Source organism: Lygodium microphyllum, chromosome 22 (assembly GCF_053477565.2).
Source record: "Lygodium microphyllum isolate KBCC chromosome 22, Lygodium_microphyllum_v1.1.10, whole genome shotgun sequence".
NCBI classification, from domain to species: Eukaryota; Viridiplantae; Streptophyta; class Polypodiopsida; order Schizaeales; family Lygodiaceae; genus Lygodium; species Lygodium microphyllum.
In genome coordinates, this window is record NC_141156.1 from 66,854,675 (window position 1) to 66,878,937 (window position 24,263).

Consider the following 24,263-nt stretch of genomic DNA (forward strand, 5'->3'; position numbering starts at 1 on the left):
CATTAGAGATAGAGCTACCCACTTTGCGATTTCTTGTTCGGTAAGGCAGAAGCATTGCAAGAAAGATTTATTTCCCTTGCCCATCTTAATGAAGTTTGTTTGCAAGCTCTATTACATCAAGAGGTAGGGAAGAAGAGAATGAAAGCACTTCATGACCTTCGGGCTAAGAAATATAAATTTGTAAAAGGCTAGTTGGTGTTGTACTATGATGCTCATCATGAGCTATTTCTTGGTAAACTAGAACCCAAATGGGATGGGCCATATAAAATTATCCATATAGGGAATAATGGCTCTACATCCCTTTTATCAGACTTGTAGGAGGTAGAGTTTAAAAATAAAGTTAACTTTGATACGTTGAAGCCTTATTATGTGTAAGGGTTGACATTGGACTTGGTGCATGTGATGTTGCAAGTCCTTCCTAATTCAGCTTTAACTTACAATAGGTACCAAGACGATCGGATGGGAAGAATCATTCCCTATCTCGACCATCTCTATTTAGAGCAATGTTACTATCAAAGTTGAGTGATCTAGTGGAGTAAAGGTTATTAAGTTATTGAGTGGCAAGATGGATCTTTCACGTGGGACATTAAGGTCTATCGCCACCATTGTCAAAGGATTCTTATGAGTGTTCCTATTGAGTTCAGCAAGGAAGGAGGGATTGTACATGTTATACATTCTCTCTCTCAGTGGCTCCACTTTGATTGCCATAAGTATGAGTGAGCTAATTAGTTTGCCATGGCTTATCACTGAAGACTCAGTCTATACATTGTATTATGATGGAGCTTCTAGAGGGTCCACTAAACATGTGAGTGTTGGTGTGGTCATTAAAGATCCCTGTTGTAGGGTTGTTATGAAAATGGGAGTATATTTAGGACACTCTTTTACTAATAATATGGCAAAATACAAGGCCTTGATGATGGGTCTGAATGTAGCCTAATATGGTGGTATCCTCTAGTTATTAGTGAAAGCTGACTCGCAGTTAGTGATCAACTAGTTGAATGGGACCTATATTGTGCGGGATTCCATCCTATGGATGTATCATCATGTAGCCTTGGATATGTTGCATATTTTTAAGACGGTGACTTGCTAGCTAGTTCCTTGATAGTGAAATCACTTTGTGGATTGCGTGGCCAATTATGCTTTTGTTGAAGATGTTTTTTTCAATTGTGGTCCAGGGGAGCTCTTACAATTACCTTCTAACATTAGCCCAGGACTACTTTGGGGTCTTCTTACTGACACATCCTATTTTGGATATCGATGGCTAGTTTGGGTTATGAGTCAGATAACAATCGAGCATCTTCATATTCTGTCATGAATGCATAGAATCATTTATCGTCATATTCGTCAAACACCCCTTGCTATTTATGCAAGGGGGTTAGCCAATAACTAGATACATTAAGTGAAGGGCCTGAGGAGCTCTTGGTCGGTCTTATGCTTCAGTAGAGTTATGTCAAGACCAACGGTTTGTTTCAGTAGTATGCTATTGAATGGTTTTAATGTGGATTATCTCATTAGAGCAAGATGACTAATTATCTTGTAGTGAAATGTCACATTTCATTAGGCCAATAGGGCCAAGTGTATGTTTTGTGCATGTACGGTTAATGGGTTTTGTTTTAGTGCTATGCTAAACAGATTTAGCGGAATTTGGAGGGAGCCGCTTGCTACATGGAAGCTTCTTGTGGCTGCCCACATGATATTCTTCCTTTATGAGTACTTTTCTTTTATGCCATATGTGTTTATGTACTTGGGAAGAATTATTCTTTTATTGGGGATTGGTAATCAAGGCATGAAGTCCTAGGGTTAGGTTAGGTATATCTAGGGGAGGTTCAAGTAGTTGTCTATCTCCTGTAAAGACATTGGCAGGCATTGAAATACCTTTTTTTAGAAGGCAGTCCTAGTGACCATGTCCTGCTAACCTACTAGGTAGATGTTCTCTAGGAGTCCCTGCTAGTGTGGAGGTAGTTAGAGAAGTTTGCAAAAATAAAAAGAAGAGAAAATTTTGAATATACTTGAAATATAATACTTAAGAAAAATTAGGATTTTGAATGTTCTCAAACTTTCTTTCCATGATTTTCTTTTACTAATGACTATACTAGGATGACGATGATAAGGTAATGTTTGCCATCGAACTACTTTATGTCACTATATCTCTTAATACTTAAAGCAAGATCGAAACCTATATGCAAAGTGTCACAAAGAAATCCCATTTTAAACCATATTCAGCACATAAATTCCCATTTCTCCCTATGATTTAGGGTTTTGCTTGTAATGGGTAAGTTAAGAGGTGTTTCCATATATGTTTCTTCATAATGAAAGCAATAAATACATAATAAAATATAAAAATGGGGATAAACTAAGACAAATAATCATGTTTTACCTCCATTATCCTTGCACAAATATATCCCTAAATTTGCATAATTTTTCATGTGTAAAACTATTTTTTCTCTATTTTCTTTGTCTTAAAAACGTATTTTTGATATTTTTTCTTATCTTTTATGTAAAATAATATATTTTTTATTTTTCATATTCAAAAAATTAATTAAAAATTTGATCCATCATCACATTTTATATCATCCCATACGAACATGATTTGATCACTCAAAATTTTAAAAAATATTTTTTCACTTAAAATATGCATTTCAAGGTTTTAAAAATTAATAACTCATGATTAGAGATACATGTTTTGCATTTTATAGTTCACAACCCTCAAATACATCACAACCAAGATTCAAACAAATTTTCATCACATATGAACATAATTTAAGGTATAAATGTAAAAAAGAATGCAAATTAGACTTACAATCACTTTTTGTGTTTCGAGTCTCAAGAACTGATTTTATAAATAACGAACGGACCTGCCAATTGGTCTCCAAATAGCTTTGGTCATCATCACTACTCAGTGTCGGTATGGTCCCATATCAATCCATTTCAAGGTCGAACAACCGATCTTCATCTTGATCTTTTCACAAGAATTTTCACATGAATAGGTTCCAAGAGGAGAGAGAGGAAGGAGAGAGAAAGACTGCTTTTGGATCTCCTTGATCAATCCATCATTTTTTAAGGCAAAGGTAGCAATTGGAAGCGAAAAAATGCAAGAGGAGGCTAATGCATTTGGTTGGTAGTATTCTATGGCTCTCTAGTTCCCTCTCCCCACCCCCCCCCCCCCCCCCCCTCCCCACCAAGTCTCTTTTACATTGGTCTTTTTTACCCTTCTTGCTCAGGCACACTGAGAGCGGAGTTTTGAGCCCACGATGTGCCTAAAATTTGCCAAAAATTTTGAAATTTAGGGGAAAAATATTCGACATCAAAGGCGGCGGTTGCAGCTAGGACGATTTTAAGCACCAAGTGAAAGACGGCTTTTAAAATGCATCCGAGCGACACTTGTGGATTTTTGATAAATTTTTCAACTGCCGTGTGGGATGTCAGGAGTTGCCAATCAATGCAGGATGCCAAGACGGATGCGCAGGATTTTTCAGAGGCCGAAATGGAGCCCGAACGTGGAAGAGGCCAAATATTGGCCAAGATTTGAAAGGGTGGACAAATTTAAGACCAAAGGGGGGGTGCCCTTTGGGACTTTAACCCCCCCTCTCTCAATTTGAAGAAAAAAAAACGTGAAGATGGTGTGAAGAACAGGCACCGAAAATTGTCCCCCCTCCCCCAAATCATGAATGTGGGCTGAAAAGAACCCATGGAACAGACATTGGCTGCCTACTTCTCCCTCTTTCCTGATTCTATCGCTGATCTTCACTCAAGATATGTCTGTCTGGATGAAGAGATCAGAATCTAGTCTTTCTCTCTCCTCTCTATGGGCTGTTCATGTGCACTATCTTGAAGGAGGAATCCGGAGGGAGATTGAAGAAAACGGTGATGGAGATGGATGGAGATGTTGAAGATTGAAGTGCATCATTGGATTGAGAGCAATGGAGGCTCCATCTGCTAGTCATGCAGTCATTTAATACGTCTCAGGTTATGTAAAAACATGGTATGACCATTTTTATGAAGAAAAATGAAGGTTTTTTTATAGTTTATGATAGTAATGATTTTTTTTAATTGGATGAAAATTTGTTTGAGTGCTGGTTGCACCATGATTAATTGCTATTTATCAAAAAATTTTGATTTTGCAATGATTTACATGCGCTATTTAATTCCTGTAAACTCGAAATGCGATTTTTTAAGCGGTAAAATGGTAGTTATTCCGTTTCGGGTGGGTGAGATGTGTTCCCATGGGGGAAAAATGGAAGATAAATTGAATGTTAGTATGCTGAAGTGATTGGACCAAGAAAAATCAGAAAATAGCATATTTTATTGTCAAATAAATCAAGAAAATAGAGAAAATAAGGGGAAAAATAGAAGAACGTCTCACAAAAATAGGAAAAAATATAATGATTGTTTGTGGATGTATGGTAGTGGCAAAGCATGAGGTTTGGCCTCAGTTTGCCCTATCTCCTTGTCAAAATTGGTGATTTATTGCTTTTCATACATCAAAACATGACAAAATGAACCTCTACACCTATGCAACGAAAGCAATACCTAAACGTAGGGGTTGGGATGTCTGAATGGTGTGATTTACGTGTTGATTGTTGCTGATTTTTTGATGCATATCATGACCTAGAGTTTGGTGTATTTTAATTAAGAGGATAGTAGCACGGGTGTTGTCTCAGTGCTATCCTTACATCGTCGCAATGGGTTAGTAAATGCATTGGAAAGCCTAGTTGTGCACCACATGTTTCTGATTGAAAATTATGTTTGAGCACTTTAGGATCATCCACTTTTGCATGTGCATGTTAACCATGGTATTAGAATAAAAAGGACTGGATGCACAGCACCTGTTTTCGATTATGATGACCCACGCTTGAGTGTGGAAAGGCAACCTAGGCCGTAGAGTAGACATTCGTTTCTTGAGGAATTATTTGGTAAGGACACATGGTATCTCCTGGAATACTCTCAAGAATGAAAGAGTGGAGTTTGTTCGTTTGTTTTATATGTTGAGCAGCGCATCAAGGGGCCAATCCCTGCGATGTAGGAGAGCTGCAGTGAGGCCGCGGTGATTCCACCGAGAGGTTGGCTCCCATGTATGTGATTATCGGGGCATTCATTGCCAATGTGTATGGGTTCTCCCTCTGTGGAGTTTATAGAAAGGGAAACGTTGGACTACAAAACTATAAACGCATAGATTAGGCATTAGGACAGTTCGTCCTTTAGTAGCAGATAAATGCTCCTGGCCCGCGAGGCTATGTGGGTGTGTTTGTCTATTATGAGCATGAGGTGCGGCTAGTGCCATAGCCAGTGCCGGCCCATTTGAGATCCCATCACACACACAACTCCAGTCTTTGGTATTCAAATCAAAGCCCAAAAATTTTTACAAGTCTGTTGCAGAGTCCCACACTACCTTGAACTTGTTTCACTCCATTTGGGCCCCTAGAAAATTCACTAAAAATGTGCAACCGTTGCAAGGGCCATCTTCAAAAGTGCTTTTAAATCTTGCCTTCTACGGGACTGCTTAAAATAAAAATTCCACTCTCATTGGTGACCACGAGATAAGGCGACTCATCCCATTGAATCCACGAACTGATTTGCACATTCAAAAACCATAAAGAGCATCAGGTTGCTGCAAAAGAAGAACACAAATGAAACATTACACATCTCTCAACCGACCCCTTGACAGAATCAAGGTATGAAGATTTAGGAGGGATATGCTAAGCATAATCTGATAGAGATCCAAAGCTAGTTGCTAGCCAACTGTTCCAACACAAACCGGCTAAAAAGAACTTTTAAAGGAGTTATCCTAAATGGTGGTTTGACTTGCCAACTTGACCTAGGACAATTCGACTAGGAACTTTTACTAGGTGAGGTCTCTTATAGCCCACTCTTTTATTTTCAAATAATTTTATTTATCACATTTTTTAATACTTTAAGACTTGATACTCGAGCGTGTAAAAAGGAGAGAGTTCAATGTATTGTGACCCAAGGAGAATAGGTCACCGGTCTCAAGTTTTGTCGTGGTACCCAAGAACCTACCAAGCTCTCGCAAGTCAACACTAAATCCTTTTCTTCCACTCACTTTTATTTTTTCTTCAACTATCTTTATTTTATTATTATTTTTGGTCAAATTCCACCCTTAGGAAGACAAGGCATCAGCCCCGCGTCTCCCCAAGAATCTACCAAGCCTTCGCAATGCAATGATCATTTGCTCTTGGAATTTCTCTTTACTTTCTTTTCTTTTTCCAAGGGTTAGAATCCCTTTTTACACATCTCCATACTATAGGTTTTCCATATATATTTATCATTTTCCATCTTTATTTTTGGCAAGCTTTCCTAGCTCCTCATAACTAATAGGGATTTCTAGAAATAGTTGCCCAACAGGGTAGTAGAACAGGGACACTAGGACTACCTCAAAACATATCTTTAAATGGCTGACGATGCCTTTACAGGAGGCGGACAACTACTCAAGGCTCCCCAGATACACCAAACCTAACCATGGGACTTCATGCCTTGATTGTTGGTCCCCCACAAAAGAAAAATTTTCCAAATACTCAATTAAGGGGTAAAAATCTTGGAAAGGAAGAATAACACCTAGACTTGGCCACAAGAAGCTTCTATACAGCAAGAAGCTCCCTCCATGTGCTTCTTTAGACCTGTCTAGTGCAATATTAAAATAGAAAACCATCAAATGTACCCACACCAAATAGACACATTGGGATTGCGTGGCCTAACGAAATAAAGTATTTCATGCCAAAAGAAATGGCTCTCTTGGCCTTGTGAAATATAACCATACAATATACCATTCAACATCCTATTACTGTTGAAAATGAATCCTTGGTCCCCACATAAATCATACTAAAGTACAAAACTAGAACAAGGGAATGGGTTGCTTAGACCCTACACTAAATGCATCAAATTGTTGGCTAGTCCCCTGCATAAATGGTAAGGGGTTTCTGACGAATATGTCGTTGAGCGGTCCTATGCATCCATGAAAGAATAGGAAGATGGTTAATCACATATTGGCTTATCACCCATACTAACCATCATTGACCATAACAAGACATTTCAGCAAACAATTTCCATAGTAGTCCTAGGCTAATAAGATCGAACAGTTTTAACAACCCCTCAATAGCACAATTGAGAAATACATATTCAACAAAGACATAATTCACCAACGAATTTGCAAAGTGGTTCCATTAACAAGGAACCAACTGACAAATCATTGTCTCAAAAATCTCAAGTATATCCAAGGTTGTATAGTGATACATCCCCAGAATGGGATCCCTCACACTATAGGTCCCATTCAATTGGTTGATCACTAAAATCTATTTTTTCTTTTTTTCTTATTTTTCTTATTTATTATTATTATTATTATTACTTTTCAAACATGTAGAGGTTATATGAACTAATATACATCATTATATTCCATACGCTCCCATATAAACACCATAAGAACTATGAAAACTCAAAAAATCCTTAATTTTTTCAAAATCCCACAATTTTTGTATTGTGGATTTTCTTGATTTTCATTTTTATTATGTGAACAACAAGAAAAAATTAAGAATTTTTATTTTTTAAGCAATGGAAATCATACTAAATCATCTAAATCATTTTCCATAATATGCACAAAAGATTCATCATAAAACAATAAAATCAAGCACTTACGCATTTAATTTCAGTGGGAGCAGTCTCCCAACATTAGATCTCCTGGAACTCCGTGTAATCACGACTCTACTCCTCTGCTCGTGTAATAGCCATATCAACGTCAACAAGAGCAACACTGCTCAACTGCACCTGGATGTTAAAGTCTAGCCCATGCAAAAAGTATTGTAGTTGAGCAGCAACTGGAATGGGAATATAGGTTTGCAACTTATCAGATACTTCCTTCAATTTCTTGGCATAACCTTGAACATTCTCGTGAGGTTCTTGATGTGTTGCATTGAGAACACATAGCCAATACTAACCTCCCCTTTTAGGGGAAAACTCTCTTCGAAAGGCTGAAAATAATAAATCAAGCACTTGTGTTTATTATTACTTGAAAGCAGTCTCCCAACATTAGATCTCTTGGAACTCCCTGTTATACCCAAAAACGCCCATCAAACACTAGCTTCTCCTCTACTCCTCAAACAGAAAAGCTGATGGTTATGTTGGCTCCAAAGGGGGGTAAAACCTTAGGACACTTGGTCAAAATTCTCATGAATCATTCCTTTTTCTTCTTCACTGTTTAGAGTGCTATTTGTTGCCTGAAAATTGCAATTGCGCACCATGTGAATTCAAGAGGCCTTTCATTTTTATGAGATTTTTCAAAAATTTCTTAAAAGAAACTTACTTTCTGCATGTCACCCTATTCTAGAATTTTTCTACACCTTTTTAGGATATTTATAAGAAAAAATATCCAAATTAACAAAAATAAGCTAAAATTTTCCAAAAATAGGCTAAAATTATTAAAAATCTCGTATTTTGGAACCATCCGTACTATGGACACTAACCCTAGTGACTTATATGACATTGACTCTCTGGATTAGTAAGAAAGCCAAATGAGGATGCACTTTAGGAATTTTCACATTGTGTCCGCATAGCGGCACGACAGCCTGCCAAGTAAATCAAGTCTTCATTCAACACTGATTAAGATGTTGAACATGTTCTGAAAACATTGGGAATCTTCATGCTCTCTAGTGGAAGTGGTCTGGAATGTTGCAGTCATTGCCTTTGCTACTAGTAGTGACGCTATTGTCGTTTCTAACTTTTTGTCTTCATTGCTCCCTCCTTTTGTGTTTAATATGGATGCATTCTCCCTCAAAAACCATGACTACAATAGTGCTAGATAGATAGTCATTCTTATCCTCCTATTCTCCTTTCCTTCCTCCTTTACATATCTCATGCCATCCCTTGTTTTTTCTAGTTGCATGAAAGGATAAAGTTTTCCTTTGTTGCCTTTTCCAAAGACTAAGTTTAGCCTTCTTTCCCTCAATTAAGTAAAAACTCTCCTCCTTCCCATTCATCCACATGACTAACCAAAAAGTGAGACCATTCAGATCTCTTCCTTTTTAACCTTAACCCTAAGGTCCATTTTGCTAGCTTAGATACCATGCAAGCAATCAACAAGCCCTTTTCCTAATGCTTTTCAATGCCTCAAGAGCACATATCAACTCCTCATACACATTAATCTTATTCTTCTCCCTTACTCTCTCACAACAATAGCCTTCATAGCTTTCATAAACCTTAGCTTACCAAATCAAAGTTTTATATGCATATGCTACCTAATATAACTAAAAGTTTTATTGTGATCCTCTCTTTTGATGGCATTGTTGCATTGTTCTCAACATCTTGAATTTGACCTACACATGAAGCATATGGAGGTTTCACACGGAGGATGATAAGTTGCATGACATTTGCCACCTTTGAATCTATAGATCCTCTAGATATGCCACCTATGTAGCCACCTAGGTCAAACAACCAAATAATCAGCTCCTCTCCAATCATGTACAAAAGCAGTTGTCCACCCAAATCATAGATCAAAATGTTAACTATATATCAAGCCCAAGCACCCGCTCTTCGATGATAAGGCCTCAGGTGTGTCTCATACATTTGAGGCTTTTGAACCTCCATATACATGCTTGCAATGTTCCCATGAACAAACACATATATAAACATCTATGCTCTCTTTTAATCCATTGCACTAGAAGTTGTTCTTGTTGATATTTTCTCTCCACTTCCAAGACAATCTGAGCATCACTTACATCCAACACAATCTATACATCATTGAAAGCATCTTGAAGCACCTCTAGATTCCCTTTCAAAGCATAAGAAGAAACCATAATCTCATCTATCAAAGCATGCAAAACATTCTCAAATTGTATAGCCTCACATCCAACATCCTTTATATGTATGTCCTTGAGCTCATGGGTCTCCTCAAAATTAGCAATTGTGGCCTTTAGAGCATGTGCATGCATCAATTCTTCAATCTCTATTTGATTCATTGCATCAAGTAATACATGAGCATCATAGGACTCCTCATAAGCACTCTCAAAGTCTACACATGCAATGTCCATCTCATCAACTGCAAGCTCTTTCCTGGCATCCTCTATATGGCTACTCAAAACCTCAATAGTCTCAACATAGGCATCGTTTGTATGGAAACTCAAAGCCTTAGTAGTAAGTACTGTATTGCAAGAAAAATTATGTGCCTCCACTATCCTTTTAGCATCCTCTTTTTGCATTCTTCTTGCATCCTCTTCTTATTTTACATGTTGTTGCTTGTAAACTTCAACTAGCCTTATCCACGTGACCAAAAGGTTCTTGGAAAACTCCATATCTCCATACCCAAGCTCAAGTATTTGCAAGTTGTAATAAAATACCTAATGCACCTCTTGGAAAGAAAGCATATGTGCATTCTTCAAACCTACCATATTTGAACCTTCACCCGAGCTCCTTCATGCAAGGTCCACCAAAATGTCGAAAGGAGTTTGCGCACGATGGCGGGAAAGATGTGGGGTCTTGTGAAGAAGGTGCATCAAGGTAGGAACTAGTGCGTGTATACTTCAAGAAGGAAATCTAACAAAAATTTGGAGTATAAACCCTTTTAGACCATGTGAACAAATAAATCAAACTCATATGAAATACTCTAGGCAATTAGCCTTTATATCAATTCCTCTCCAAGCAATCAGCCCTCAAGGATAATTTGACTTTGGTCAATCAAACCTCAACTCAGCTAGCATAGATCAGATCCTATTAGGGAAATACAATCCATTGTTATGCACAACTTCCTTAGTGTTCTTTAACTCCGGTTGCATGAAGATTGACTTTGAACCAAGAGAAACTTGAAATTCTATGAGTAATTAAGCTCCACTAAAGTGTTAGTGGTTCATTGGACTTCCAACATCTCAAGTCATCAATAGGAAAAGCATGAGCATGAATGGAAAGATGTTAAAGAAACTTTTTTAGGATGCCTTAGTACAAACGAATATGGAAAAGATAAAGAGGACTACATGGACACAAGAGTTAGATGTAGATCACACATGCAATACGTCAAGTCTATGAGTTTTACTATCAACATCATTGAGTCAAGGCGAACATTATGAATAAGCAAAGGTCCTTTGCAATTTCCATCTCTTGTGTGCTCATGGCTTCAAAGTGCCTGCTTTTCATACATTAGTATGAGCTCTCCCAAATCCCATGTTTGATGACCTAGCCAAAGTTGATTTATTTGATCGATACGATAGCATGATAAGCATCAAGCTCTTGTGCACTTTGAATCCAAGTCTGATCCTCCCTTAATTGGTCATTGTTATATATCAAGGCATCTTAACCATTATGCCTCTGTTCATCCACATCTTACAATTGTTGCTCCTTCTCTCATAGTTGCTCTCCAATGCCAAGGACCTTTGTCCACTGCTCCAGTTGGCCAACTTATTGTTGATGGTGATGACCTCTTCTTTGATAGATGCTAGTGTGCTCTTGAGCACCAAGCTGATGACATGCCACCCTCACCAATTTAGAGTGCACTTCTAGTGAAGCATGCCATGCAAATTAGGTCTTAATTTGGACAAGTCTAATCAAATTGTTCTTCTCTTTGGAAGCATGCCAAGTAAATCAACTCTTGATTCAACATTGATTAAAGATGTCGACCATGCTCCAAAAACGTTGGAAATCTTCATGCTCTCCATTGGGAAGTGGTTTGGAATGTTGCACTCATTGCCTTTGCTACCAATAATGAGGCTATTTTTGTTTCAAGCTTTTTTTCTCTCTTGATTCCTCCTTTTGTGTTTAATACAGCTGCATTCTCCCTCAAACACAATGACTACAATAGTGCTAGATAGACAACCATTCATATCCTCCTATAGTAGTAGGAATTATTTTCCCATTCACATCCTAGCTAAGCCTCTTTTGTTCATGCTAAGTTAGTTGTCTTCTTCAAACCCCCGATGACACAACCATTCTCTATCAATGGTAAAGCCTCTCTTTTTTCTCACATATGTTTCTTCCCCCTATACTCCTCTCCTCTATCCTTTACATATCTCATGCAATCCCCTTTTTTTTTGGTTGCATGAAGACATACAACTTTCCCTTCATTGCCTTTTCCAAAGGCTAAGTTTAGCCTTATTTCCTTCAATTTAGTAAAGCACTCCTCCTTCTCATGCATCCACATGACTAACCAAAAAGTGGGGCCACTCGGATCTCTTCCTTTTTAAACTTAACCCTAAGTCCCATTTTGTTAGCTTAGATACCATGCAAGCAACCAAAGAGCCCTTTGCCTAATTCTTTTCAATGCATCAAGAGAATTTATCAACTCATCATACTCATACACATTAATTTTGTTCTTCTTCCTTACTCTCTCACAGCAATGGACTTCACAACTTGCATAAACCTTAGCTTACCAAATCAAAGCTTCAAATGCATATGGTACTCAATGTAACTTTTTCTTTTGTGATCTTCTCTTCTAATGACATTGTTGCACTATTCTCATTGTCTTGAAGTTGACCCAACACATGAAGCATCCAGAGTTTTCACATGGTGGACGATAATCCACAGGACATTGCTACATTAATTCACCTTCGTGGAGGCATGAAGAAAGGAATTGAAAGGTTAGATGATGAAGAAATGGGGTCTTCTTGTCACACACTTTCTTTGTTTTGATTTGGCTTGCACTTCACCCTAGTTCACTCTTGTTCTCTTACATGATCTCTTTTTCTTTTTTCATTGTTCTTCTCTATCTCAACTCTCTCTTTCTCTCTGTCACTCTCTCTCAATTGTGAAAGCCTTGCATCTCTAGGATTTCCTATTTTCACTTCATCTCATGGGGAAATTTATAGAATGAGACAGGGAAAGAGGTCATGCTATTTTTGAACTATCTTTTCTTTAGGGGGCGGGGAGGGGGGGGTGTCCATCACTAGAGGTGATTGGAGGGGGATTTGTGTATCTTCAAGATTGGGGGGAGGAGAGGGGCAACCAAAAATAGTCGCCCCCCTTTCCCATTTCTACCCCTTTTAATCATTAGTCATATATTCCCTTTTTCTCATTAAAACATGTGGTTTAAATGTAGTTTCCACATGTAGAATGTCATGCTCCTTAGACAAGTCTTCCACATAAATATTTTCACTACTCAAATATATTTCATAGTTCAAGCATATTCTGTTGAAGTTCTTGTGAGTTTTTTGCGATTTTCCTTTGGGTCATAGAATATAAAGATTTATATAAAGAAAGATATCTATTAAGGAATCATTTATGTAGATAATAACTTGGTATTTTTTAGAGTCTTAGTATGCGAAAATAGCTCACCTATCCCCATGCACTAGTTGAGGACATCATAGTAGTAGGGAAAGTGGAGTTGGTGGAGGATCCTTAGGGATCGCAGGAAGATAGGATATCTCTTAGAGCCAATAGAAACCTCTAGGAAGATGTCTCATATACTATGAGACACAAATGCATAGGTTGGTATCAAGTGGACACACATGGAAAGGAGGTACTTAATTACCTTTGTTTTATAAGGCACACCACATCTCCACCACATACACATATTATTTCTTGTAATTTAGAAATAAAAACCTAGCTTGCTAATAGAAGCCATAAAAGCTACACATAAGAGATTCCCAAATCCTAAGGATAAAAAGTTTACAAATAGATAAACAAGAACAAGGATGCTAATCATCATAGGGAATAAGAGGCCATTATTGATGCAACATGCATATACCCATACGAAAGGATGGAGCAAGGGAATTCTCCACTAGTTAAACCTATTATTGCTCATAGGGGGAAGTGGAAGGAAGCGAATGGACATGTAGTAGAAGGGATTAGCAAATGAGCAACACAAAGAGGTGTGGGGTATCTAGATGGAACATCATCGGTCTTCACAATTTGGATTAGGAGGATGAGCATCATGGGGGGATGAGTTTGTAAGTATAACCACTTAGGTTCGTTAAGCTTATGTACTTCTACTATTATAGTCGTATTCTAATATAGGTATACATTATTTTATAGATGGATATTGTGGATCAACTTCTAACTAAGTTTAAGAAAACATATCATTGTGGACATAATAGATGAGATACATGGGATCACGTATTTAGAGAGGGAACAATCAATGAGAAGTAACATCATCACATCACAAGAACATTGATATAGATATAGCAAGATGCATTTACAATTTTTTCTATCATTTATTATGTTAAGCATTGTTATCTTTTCTTCCATGATGAAATATAAGACATCTTCCATAACATCTCAAGATGATTTTCTATTTCATGCTTTGTGGACTTTAATATCCTCCTTTCAATACAAAGGCATAGAAAGACTAACTTCACCTAAGAAAAAGTAATTTTAGGGATAGAATCTATTATATCAAGGTTATACTATTTCAATGGATGGATTATGGTCTTAGTTCATATTTTGAGGACTTGAAACATAAATAAATTAGAGATTTTTTTCTCTAGGTTGTAAATTTAAGAAGGTCCAATGATAGAGATTGTTATTAATCAAATAATAAATCTATTTGTAATTTACTTTTTAGCCTAATTTTGTATTATCCTTCTTGAGTTACTAGAGATTATAACTCTAGTAGGTTGGGGTGTCACAAATGTGAACCTTGCGTAGGTTTATTACATACTTTGTTGGGGCTAGAGGTAATGGACGATAAATCATTTTGCCATTGTCAAGGGTCTAAGTTTTTCCTCCACACAGTTTTGTGGAGCCATTGAGCTCATGGGCTTCATCAATTCAACCTCTTATTATCTAATGTTCTTTGTGTTTGCTTGGGACTAGAGATTCTCCTTGCTATTAAAATGTGCCAAAAAATTAGTATACAAACTCATAGTTTTATAAATTGAGCTATAATAAAGATGAGCCTTAGGAGGGAGAAAAAGCTAAGAACTAATCCCCTTTGTTGTTTGAAGGATGTCAATTAGAAGGCTTTATGGCAAGCCTTTACAATGCTTAACTTTTTTTTGAAAGCGTTGTTGATTGAAATCCTTTATTCAATGAAACATGGCCATTGGGTCTCATCATTAAGGAGGAACATCATGAAAAGGTCATAGATGAAACCTTAGAAAGGCTAAACTAAGAAATAGCCCTCTCTTTTTATTAGCAACCCACTTTCAAGGAATTATTCTAAGCCTTAATAAAATAGTTATTTCTTCTTAAGGCCTTAATATAAGGATTACAACAATAATAAATAATCACCCACATAAGAGCACATAAAAATATTGCATTGCCCCATGCATAAGCACACTAATGAATAACAATCCATGCACTATAAGCGCCTAAAACAATAATCCACACACAAAAGGTGATCCATTGGTAAATTAAAAAATCATTTCATTTACATACCTTTAACTACTAATAATCTCATCACTAGAAATACAAAGCACATTGATTCCTTGCCTATCTACATTCACCTAGCACAATGCGACCAGTGATACACACAGATACATGCAAGAAGTCACCATTATGTGGTGAATGGAAAATAATAATGAAATCCACAAAATGAATGAACAACATCTCATATTCATGGTAATAAACTAAATATCATAACATTTTATGTGTTAGCATGGTGCACATTCAAGTAGTACCTATACTAGTAATACTAGTAGTAAACTAAATGTCATGACATTTTATGTGTTAGCATGGTGCATATCCAAGTAGTACCTACACTAGCTATATTAGTAATGTGGCATTGGCATGGAGGCAAATTAGACCAACATTTTGGTACACCATGAAGGGAAAATGAAAAAAACTAATGGTTGTTCAATATCACATATCTTTAGAGGAGCTCCTTCACTATTCAAGGCACATGTGCTTAAGATATTATCTAGTTCACATTAGTATATGACATGCACTATTGCGATATAGTGCACAATGACCTACATGCCAATACATCTTGATAAGAAAGCTAAGAATAAATGGTGTTACATGTGAGGTATCAACCTTAGTTCATTATTGTTGTCACCATTACTGAATATAAACGATTCAACATCCATTCACTTAAATGCTACACATTACAAACTCTACCTTGAGCATTGCCTTGTAAATGTGAATTTTGAATTGAATTTTAATTATCTTATAACTTAATTAATGTTAGTTTATATCGATAGCTAAATCTCTTATGTGCCTTTGTAGGACAATAGATCAAAATGAAAACAAGTTGTGAGTGTAAGAACTTGCAATGTCACTTACTAAACATCATGTCTTGCAAGTTAATAAAGTGAACTTAAATGATCAAGATGACAAAATGATAATGCACTAACAATATATTCCATGTCACAACCATTTTGATGTTACCCAAATCGTGGCTACTTGGCAAAAAGAGGTAGCAATAGAGGAAGACCCCCTTCCATAAGGTGCAAAGATGGTGCTTGCTTAGTACCTCAAGCATACACTTTTCAAAAATTGTGGCAAGGTAGAGAAGGTAAGAGGCATTAAGGCATTTTAGATGTGACATGTGTGGCTGACTCACATTTGATTAATATGCTCATGGAGCTTAATAAGAGCCTCCCCAACAATAATGAATGTACAATGTACTTTTTCCAAATGTGATTTATCGAAAATATTCATTAGGTAACATTTGGACTTAACCATAGGCCCTTTAAGGAGTTGCCTCTTTGTCTCTCCTTAAAAATTGGACCTCAATAAAAATCTTGTAAACAAATACGTGTGTGTGTGTGTGTGTGTGTGTGTGTGTGTGTGTGTGTGGAGAGAGAGAGAGTCAAACTTATTAAAAGGACCATTTTTTAGTCCAATATTGGATAGGCACATGGATTGGATGACACATCCAAAGTTCCCACTGGGTTTTTCAGTGAAACCTAAGCAAAGAAACAACATAAGCTTTTACTGGAGGACATTATGATAACCAAATGCATGAGTGACACAAGAATAGCACAAAATTGTATACTATACTATGCACAAATATGTAATGTTATGCTAGGAGAAATTATTGAACAAATCAGCAAAATGTGCCAAGAAGTTATGGATTGAATTGTAGAACTTGTTCAAAGAGAACCACAACTAAATCAAGATAAAGTTAGGATTTTGGAATGAGAGCATATGGTAGAGAATGATGTAGTTGGTATTCAGGACATTTTATAGGACAATAGCTCAAATGCTTTCTTCTTGGACTTTGGCCAATCATTCCAAAACACACAAGATCCACCCATGATAATTCTACATATCCATAACCCACCTACTTTGTAGACACTTAATATGGATTACAATATGTCAAATGTATTGTGGAAGGCCAATATTGTGAGGTATATGTGTGTAAAGTATCTTATTGCAAAGGTCCCTTCAAGTCATTATTTAGAGAAATGTTACAGCTCAATGCCAATCATGTGGTTATTAAAAGTGATCATATTGAGTATTATATATTAAGACATATGTTACTAAAGGTAAATCAATATTTTACCAAGCCATGGTGCATGACATTGCATTATCTATCTCGTCAAATGTTTTGATCTAGCAAGCTCTAAAATGGAGAGTCTTTAGTCACATTTGGAGCTTTTTCTATACTTGGATTATAATTGTAGAGCTTGTGAGATGACTTTTTTGGGGCCATGTTCCACAATCCAATTGTTAGATTGTTGCTAATATGCACAACTTGTCCACCGATTCAATACACCTCAGTTGTTTGTCATTTAGAATATCTTCACATCATTATGACTTTATAAATGTCGCAATATCCTTGTTAAGATAAGAATCTATTTCCATTATAGTAAAACAAGAAACTTCATGGTTTTGCATTTATAGTTATTGCTCAAAAATTTACTTAATGTTCAAGTGTATGACTCTAAAATGATTTGAAACTACTGCTTGATTGAGAATATTTTATATGCTCCCTCGTGAACTTTTGAATTGTTTTTCTACAAGTTTTCCCTTGTAGAAAATATGTACCATAAGAAAGGATTGCTACAATAACCAAGCCATACAAACTTAATAATGCTATGTTTTTCAATGTTAGGTGTGCCATAATTGCGATGATAATGTTGGAGCTGTAAGGTTAGCTTTTAAGCTAAGTGATATTGTTATTGCTTCATAAGATGCGATTTATAAGAAGTAGATCCATATTTTATTATCGTATAAGTACAAAGAGAAAAGATGAAAGAGTAGAATCTCATCATGTTACTTGAGGTATATCGAGGCTTTGAATTATACAAGCATGGATAGCTACATCAATCTTCTTAGTTGTGGCATTGGAATCCAAAAGACTTGTGAGTGGATGAGACAAGGTTACAAATGCAATCCAAGAGCTTTAAAAATATATAGAAACCCCGGGAAACCAATAACAAAACCTAAGCATAATCCGGGGATGGAAATCCACTCATCAAACCAGCTAAGTGTGGTGTTCTGAGGTTCTGCAAGGTTAGGAATATTATCGCATGCTTGGAGAACGGGCTGCCCACACAAGCCTGCGTCTCCAAGGTAGCTCATATGATTCTCAAATTGTGGGGAGTTTTGCGGGATGGGACCTACCAACCCTTCATTATAGGAGACATTGAAAACTGCCAACTTGGACAAATTCCGAAAGCTGGATGGAATAGGCCCACATAGCTTATTGAAGGACAAATCCATGGATTCCAACTGGCTCCCAAGATTTCCTAGATCAGAAGGAAGAGGCCCCGAGAAGTTATTCGAAGATAGATTCAAGTACACAAGCCCAGATAGTTTACCGAGGCCTATATTAGATATTTCCCCAGAAAGCTTATTATGGGAAAGATCAAGTAATGTCAAAGCCGCAATTACATACTTGAAAGCTTGTTGAGTGTCCTTTACAGTGATGCTGATCTCTTCGTATAGGGACCCTTTGCTGATATCAAGGCCTTGGAGCTGATTCTGAATGCGGAACTGCGGAAGCAACTCGAGGACATGCGAAGGGATTGACCCTGTGAAATTGTTATTGGAGAGGTCTATGAGTTGGAGAGAAGGAGCAATATCCCCCAAAGAAGTTGGTATGGTACCAGTGAATCGATTGTAGCCTAGATCAAGAACACGCAAGTGAGCATATTGTGCAGATGAAGCATCCTTGAATAGAGCAGAACTCTCGAGAACGCCCTCGAGCCTGTTATGGCTGAGATCTAAGAGAAGGAGTCGTTTGAGGCTATTGAAGGAAGCGGGTATTTCCCCGCTCAAGTTGTTGTTGCTGAGAGATAATATTTGTAAGTTAGATTCACCTTGGGTAGGGTTGAATAACTCGTTGGGAATAACGGACTCCAGATGGTTGTGATTGAGTCTGAGTTTCACAGCTTCAACGGATAGACACTGACCGAGGAAAGGAGGGATGGCACCAGTGAGGTGATTGTGAGATAGATCCAAAGCATATATAAAACAAGAACTTATATTGCCAATGATATTTGAGAGCATGGATTGCAGATCCCCACCTAGATCGTTGTTGGAGAGAGACAAATCTAAAAATTGAAGTCGACTCCCCATATTATAAAGAGGAGCAAATCCGGTGAAGCGGTTGTATGAGAGATCCAATATCCGAAGATACCACATGTTTCCCAAGCCTTGTGGTATCTGGCCTTCCAGTTGGTTATGGGATAAGTATAGCCCGGAAAAAGAGGGCGCGAGGCGATCAAAGAAGAGACTTGTGAGGCGTCCTACCAACATGCATGAGCTCAAATCCAATGCACCATCAGGTATTTGCAATGGAAGAAGCTTCACCGCATTTGGATCACTTAGGTTTAGTCTGAGAGGATTCCCAGACAAGTTTAAAGAGGTCTGGGTTAGGTTCTTAATAGAGAGGCAAGCGAGGGGATCAAAGCCGGTGATGGGATCCATGGTGATGTCGTTGTGGGAGAGATCCAAGCCTTGCGGACCTACTCCATTGTCATTGGAGCAAAATCGAAGATCTTTACCTTCGAGTTGCATGGAGCTTAAAGATAGACTGCTGATGTTGAAAATCCACTTCGGCAGCTTGGGTTCATGAGGGTGATTGTTATCAGGTGGGATGACCGAGTTGCCAGAGAGGGCCAGAGCTCCAAGAGATGTGAGGTTTCGCCAGCTGTTGGGAAGGCTCCCACTGAAATGGTTATCCTCCAGATTTAGTGATTCCAGGCTTTGCTGCGATCCTAACCAGTCGGGAAAAGGACCCGTAAAGTTATTGTGGGAGATTTGCAGTTCTAGAAGTTGAGTGAGGTTGCACTGCGGCATATGGAACTTCCCTGAGAATGAGTTGCCAGAGAGGTCCAATCGAGAGAGCTGTGAAAGCTTACATATGGAGTTCGGCGGTGCTCCTGTGAAAGAATTGGAACCCAAGAAAAGCTCAGAAAGATCAGAGAAATGAGAAGGATGGAAGTCCTGGATCGTTCCCGATAAGTAATTCCCATCGAGATATAAATATTGTAACGATGTGAGATTGGAATACTGGAAGAGGGGAGACAAGCTCCCATGGAGGCGGTTGCCTGAGAGGTCTAGATATTGCAAAGCAGGGGCGTTGAAGGTAGGAAGTGGGCCGGAGAAAGCATTGTAATAGAGGTCAAGGGAGGTGAGATTAGGGAAGCTGAAGGCAGTTGGGAGGGGACCAGAAAGAAAATAATTTGAAGAAAGAAGCAGTGATTCGAGGTGAGGAAAGACAGAAGAATTGGCGAGAAAGGTCGGGAAGGTGCCCGAGAGGCTATTGCCCGAGAGGTCCAAGTATTGGAGAGATTGGAGGAGAGAGAGGCTGTGGGGGATGGGGCCTGTTAATGGATTGAACGAGAGGTCCAAGTGTCGGAGGGAGGGGGGGAGGAAGTGTGCAGGGATGGGGCCTGTTAATCCATTGTCAGAGAGGTCCAAGTATTGGAGAGATTGGAGGAGAGAGAGGCTGTGGGGGATGGGGCCTGTTAATCCATTGTAGGAGAGGTCCATGTGTCGGAGGGAGGGGGGGAGGAAGTGTGCAGGGATGGGGCCTGTTAATCCATTGACAGAGAGGTCCAAGTGTCGGAGGGAGGGGGGGAGGAAGTGTGCAGGGATGGGGCCTGTTAATCCATTGTGGGAGAGGTCCAAGTGTCGGAGAGAAAGGAGGAGAGAGAGACTGTGGGGGATGGGGCCTGTTAATCCAAAATTGTACGAGAGGTCCAAGTATCGGAGGGAGGGGGGGAGGAAGTGTGCAGGGATGGGGCCTGTTAATTGATTGAACGAGAGGTCCAAGTGTCGGAGGGAGGGGGGGAGGAAGTGTGCAGGGATGGGGCCTGTTAATCCAATATTGTACGAGAGGTTCAAGTGTCGGAGAGATGGTGGAAAGGGATGGAGAGGAGAGGTTAAGGGGCCTGTGAGGTTATTGTAGGAGAGGTCGAGGTGCAGAAGCTTGGTAAGGTTGTGGCCGGTGCTGCTGCAGAGCGGGAGGGATCCGGACACAAGAGGCAGAGGTCCTCCACTTATGACAAGCGAGGTGAGAGCCGGAAGGCCAGTGCAGAGTGCGGAAGGGAAGGGAGTAGTACTGCTAATCGGGAAGAAAGGAAGGACAACCTCCAGGCCCGTGACGCGCCCGCCACTGCACGTCACAGTCGTCCAGTAGCTCCATGGCCCGCAGCAGAATAAGCTTGTGTTGTCGTGATTGAAGAGAGGCGCAGGAAAGGCGGCCGCGATGGAGCGCAGGGCGGCAAGGTCAGAAGGATGGCACGATGTCGAAGTATCAGGGCCTGCTGCTGCTGCTGGCAGTAGCGTGATGAAGCAGAAGAAGAAGATGGAGGAGGACATGACGTTTTGCTTGACAACCCTCTCAGACTCTAAAGCCTCTGCTCTCTCTGTAGCGTGATGAAAGAGGGCAATGTTGGAGGCTTTTAAGGACGTGAAGCAATGTTTGTTGAGAGAGACATGTTGAATTTAGTGTGTTCCTTTTGAGAAGATTTGGAAGGCTTTCCTGACTACAGTCCATAGAAATTAATCAAGTCTTTACTATCAAAATTTAGGGTTGTTTGTAGAAGGCTCATAACAATGTTATTAAAATTACTCAAGATTAGATATTTGCTCTCTCTTTCATAGCTTACACACACAAATATGTAACAACAATGGGTGCCATGGTGCTCGGGGTGATTGTTTTGCTCTAATTTGCCTTTGTGCTTCTCTTAATCATAAGCCTTAAGAGGGTGTAACTAGGCCTATGGTGTTAGAATAAAACTTTGCATGCCATGAGGGGAAAATTCATGACTTGTTCAATCAATAGTAAGGTGTGTATATATATAGATAGATATCTTAGAGATGAATTTGTTTTTTAATTAGACATCTAAAATGATATGATATTTTAATGTTAAACATATGCATCCAATATGTATAATACTCTAAAAACATCCACAAATACACATACACTACAAAAAAGAGAGTTGATTTTGTAAAAATTGAATATATGGGATGATATAATAATTTTAATGTTTGAACATATTCATGCAATGTATACATAGTCTAAAACCATGCACAAATGTAGACAGACTATAAAAACACATGAAAAATACATGCATACACACATGAGTATGCATGTACACATATATGCAAACACATATACACATGTATGCATACATGCTCATACACACATAAACATATATGAGTGTGAGAAAAAACAGAGAGAGCGAGAGACAATGGATACACTTATTAAACACACACTTATAAACATGTGTGCGTTCGCACACGCACACATACATACACACATATATACATGTATATGTATGTATGTATGTACACATGCTATGCATAGGTATATACACATATAAACACATGTGATGAAGACACATTAGAGACATGAGAAGAAACCAGAAACAAAATAAAAATGATGAGAGAGAGAGAGAGAGAGAGAGAGCACATTTATAAGATCACACACACACACCCACACACACAAATATAGAGCATTGAAAAAAAAAAGGTAAAAAAGAAAAAATACATGTCTATATGTGCGCATCAATCACTTATACATGTGTGTGTGTGTGGATACATATTTACGAGACTACACAAATCGATGCACATGTATTAAACATGCATATATATATACATATACACACATAAATGTATGTATATTACACACACACACACACACACACACACATGTATATGTGTGCATATACACACATGTATATTATTGATATACACACACATATGTATATGTGTGCATACATACACATGTTCAAAACATAAGCCAAATCTAGTATAAAACTATAGATCAATGATTGGAGCTTTTGTTTGTCATTAATTGAAAACTATTCTTTTAGGGAACCAATCTTGTCTAGAGTTGAAAGAAAGTCAAGTCTTTACAGTGAAAACAAGTCAACTATTTATCCTTAAGACCTACATAATGATCCCAAAAAAACAAAAAAGGGTTTTCGTATTGGTTTTTTAAAAAAAGCTCATCATAAACATTGCTCATGCAAGCGAGGAACACTTTCTTCACTGAAGTCAAGCACAAGTCAAGTCACATGACTACCCTCAAAATATGATAGAGGTGTTGAGAGAGACATGTTGAATTTAGTGTATTCCCTTTCGCTCAGAATTTTTGGAAGGCTTTCTTGACTACAGTCCATAGAATTTAATCAAGTCCTTACTGTCAAAATCTAGTAGGGCCAAGTTGAAATTAGGGTTGTTTGTAGCATCACGGAGCTTCGAGAAGGCTCATAACAATGTTATTAAAATTGCTCAAGATTAGATATTTGATCTCTCTTTCATAGCTTACACACACAAATATGTAACAACAATGGGTGCCATGGTGCTCAAGGTGATTGCTTTGCTCTAATTTGCCTTTGTGCTTCTCCTGATCCTAAGCCTTAAGAGAGTGTAACTAGGCCTATGCTGTTAGAATAAAACTGTGCGTGCCATGAGGGGAAACTTCATGACTTGTTCAATCAATAGTAAGGTATATATATATATATATCACACACACACACACACACACGAATTATTTTTTTAATTAGATATCTAAAATGATATAATATTTTAATGTTAAACATATGCATCCAATATGTATAATACTCTAAAAACATCCACAAATACACATACATTATAAAAAAAGAGTTGATTTTGTAAAAATTGAATATATGGGATGATATAATAATTGTAATGTTTGAACATATTCATGCAATGTATACATAGTCTAAAACCATGCACAAATGTAGATAGACGATAAAAACACATGAATAATACATGCATAACACAAAAGTATGCAGGTACACATATGTGCAAACATATATGAGTGTGAGAAAAAACAAAGAGAGCGAGAGAGAATGGATACATGTATTAAACTCGCACGTGTATGTATGTATGTACACATGCAATGCACACACACACACACACACACAAACACACGGTGAAGACACATTAGTGACGTGTGAAAAAAT

General features: G+C 38.1%; 1 protein-coding gene across 1 annotated transcript; it reads right to left on the reverse strand.

Annotated features, from left to right (window-relative positions):
* Window positions 1–18,011: 18,011 nt before the first annotated feature.
* LOC148017249 (uncharacterized) lies at window positions 18,012–21,745 on the reverse strand. Its single transcript, XM_087663125.1, has 2 exons — window positions 20,668–21,745; window positions 18,012–20,595 (listed from the first exon to the last, which is right to left on the reverse strand). Exons 1-2 carry the CDS (start codon window positions 21,643–21,645, stop codon window positions 18,196–18,198), a joined length of 3,378 nt encoding a protein of 1,125 aa, XP_087519251.1. The 5' UTR covers window positions 21,646–21,745; the 3' UTR covers window positions 18,012–18,195.
* Between the last annotated feature and the right edge of the window lie 2,518 nt (window positions 21,746–24,263).

Coding starts and splice junctions, on each gene's coding strand:
- LOC148017249 (XM_087663125.1), bottom strand. CDS start 21,645: ATGTCCTCCTCCATCTTCTTCTTCTGCTTCATCACGCTACTGCCAGCA. Junction 20,596..20,667: donor CCTCCCTCCGACACTTGGAC/CTCTCGTTCAAT, acceptor CAATACTTGGAC/CTCTCGGGCAATAGCCTCTC.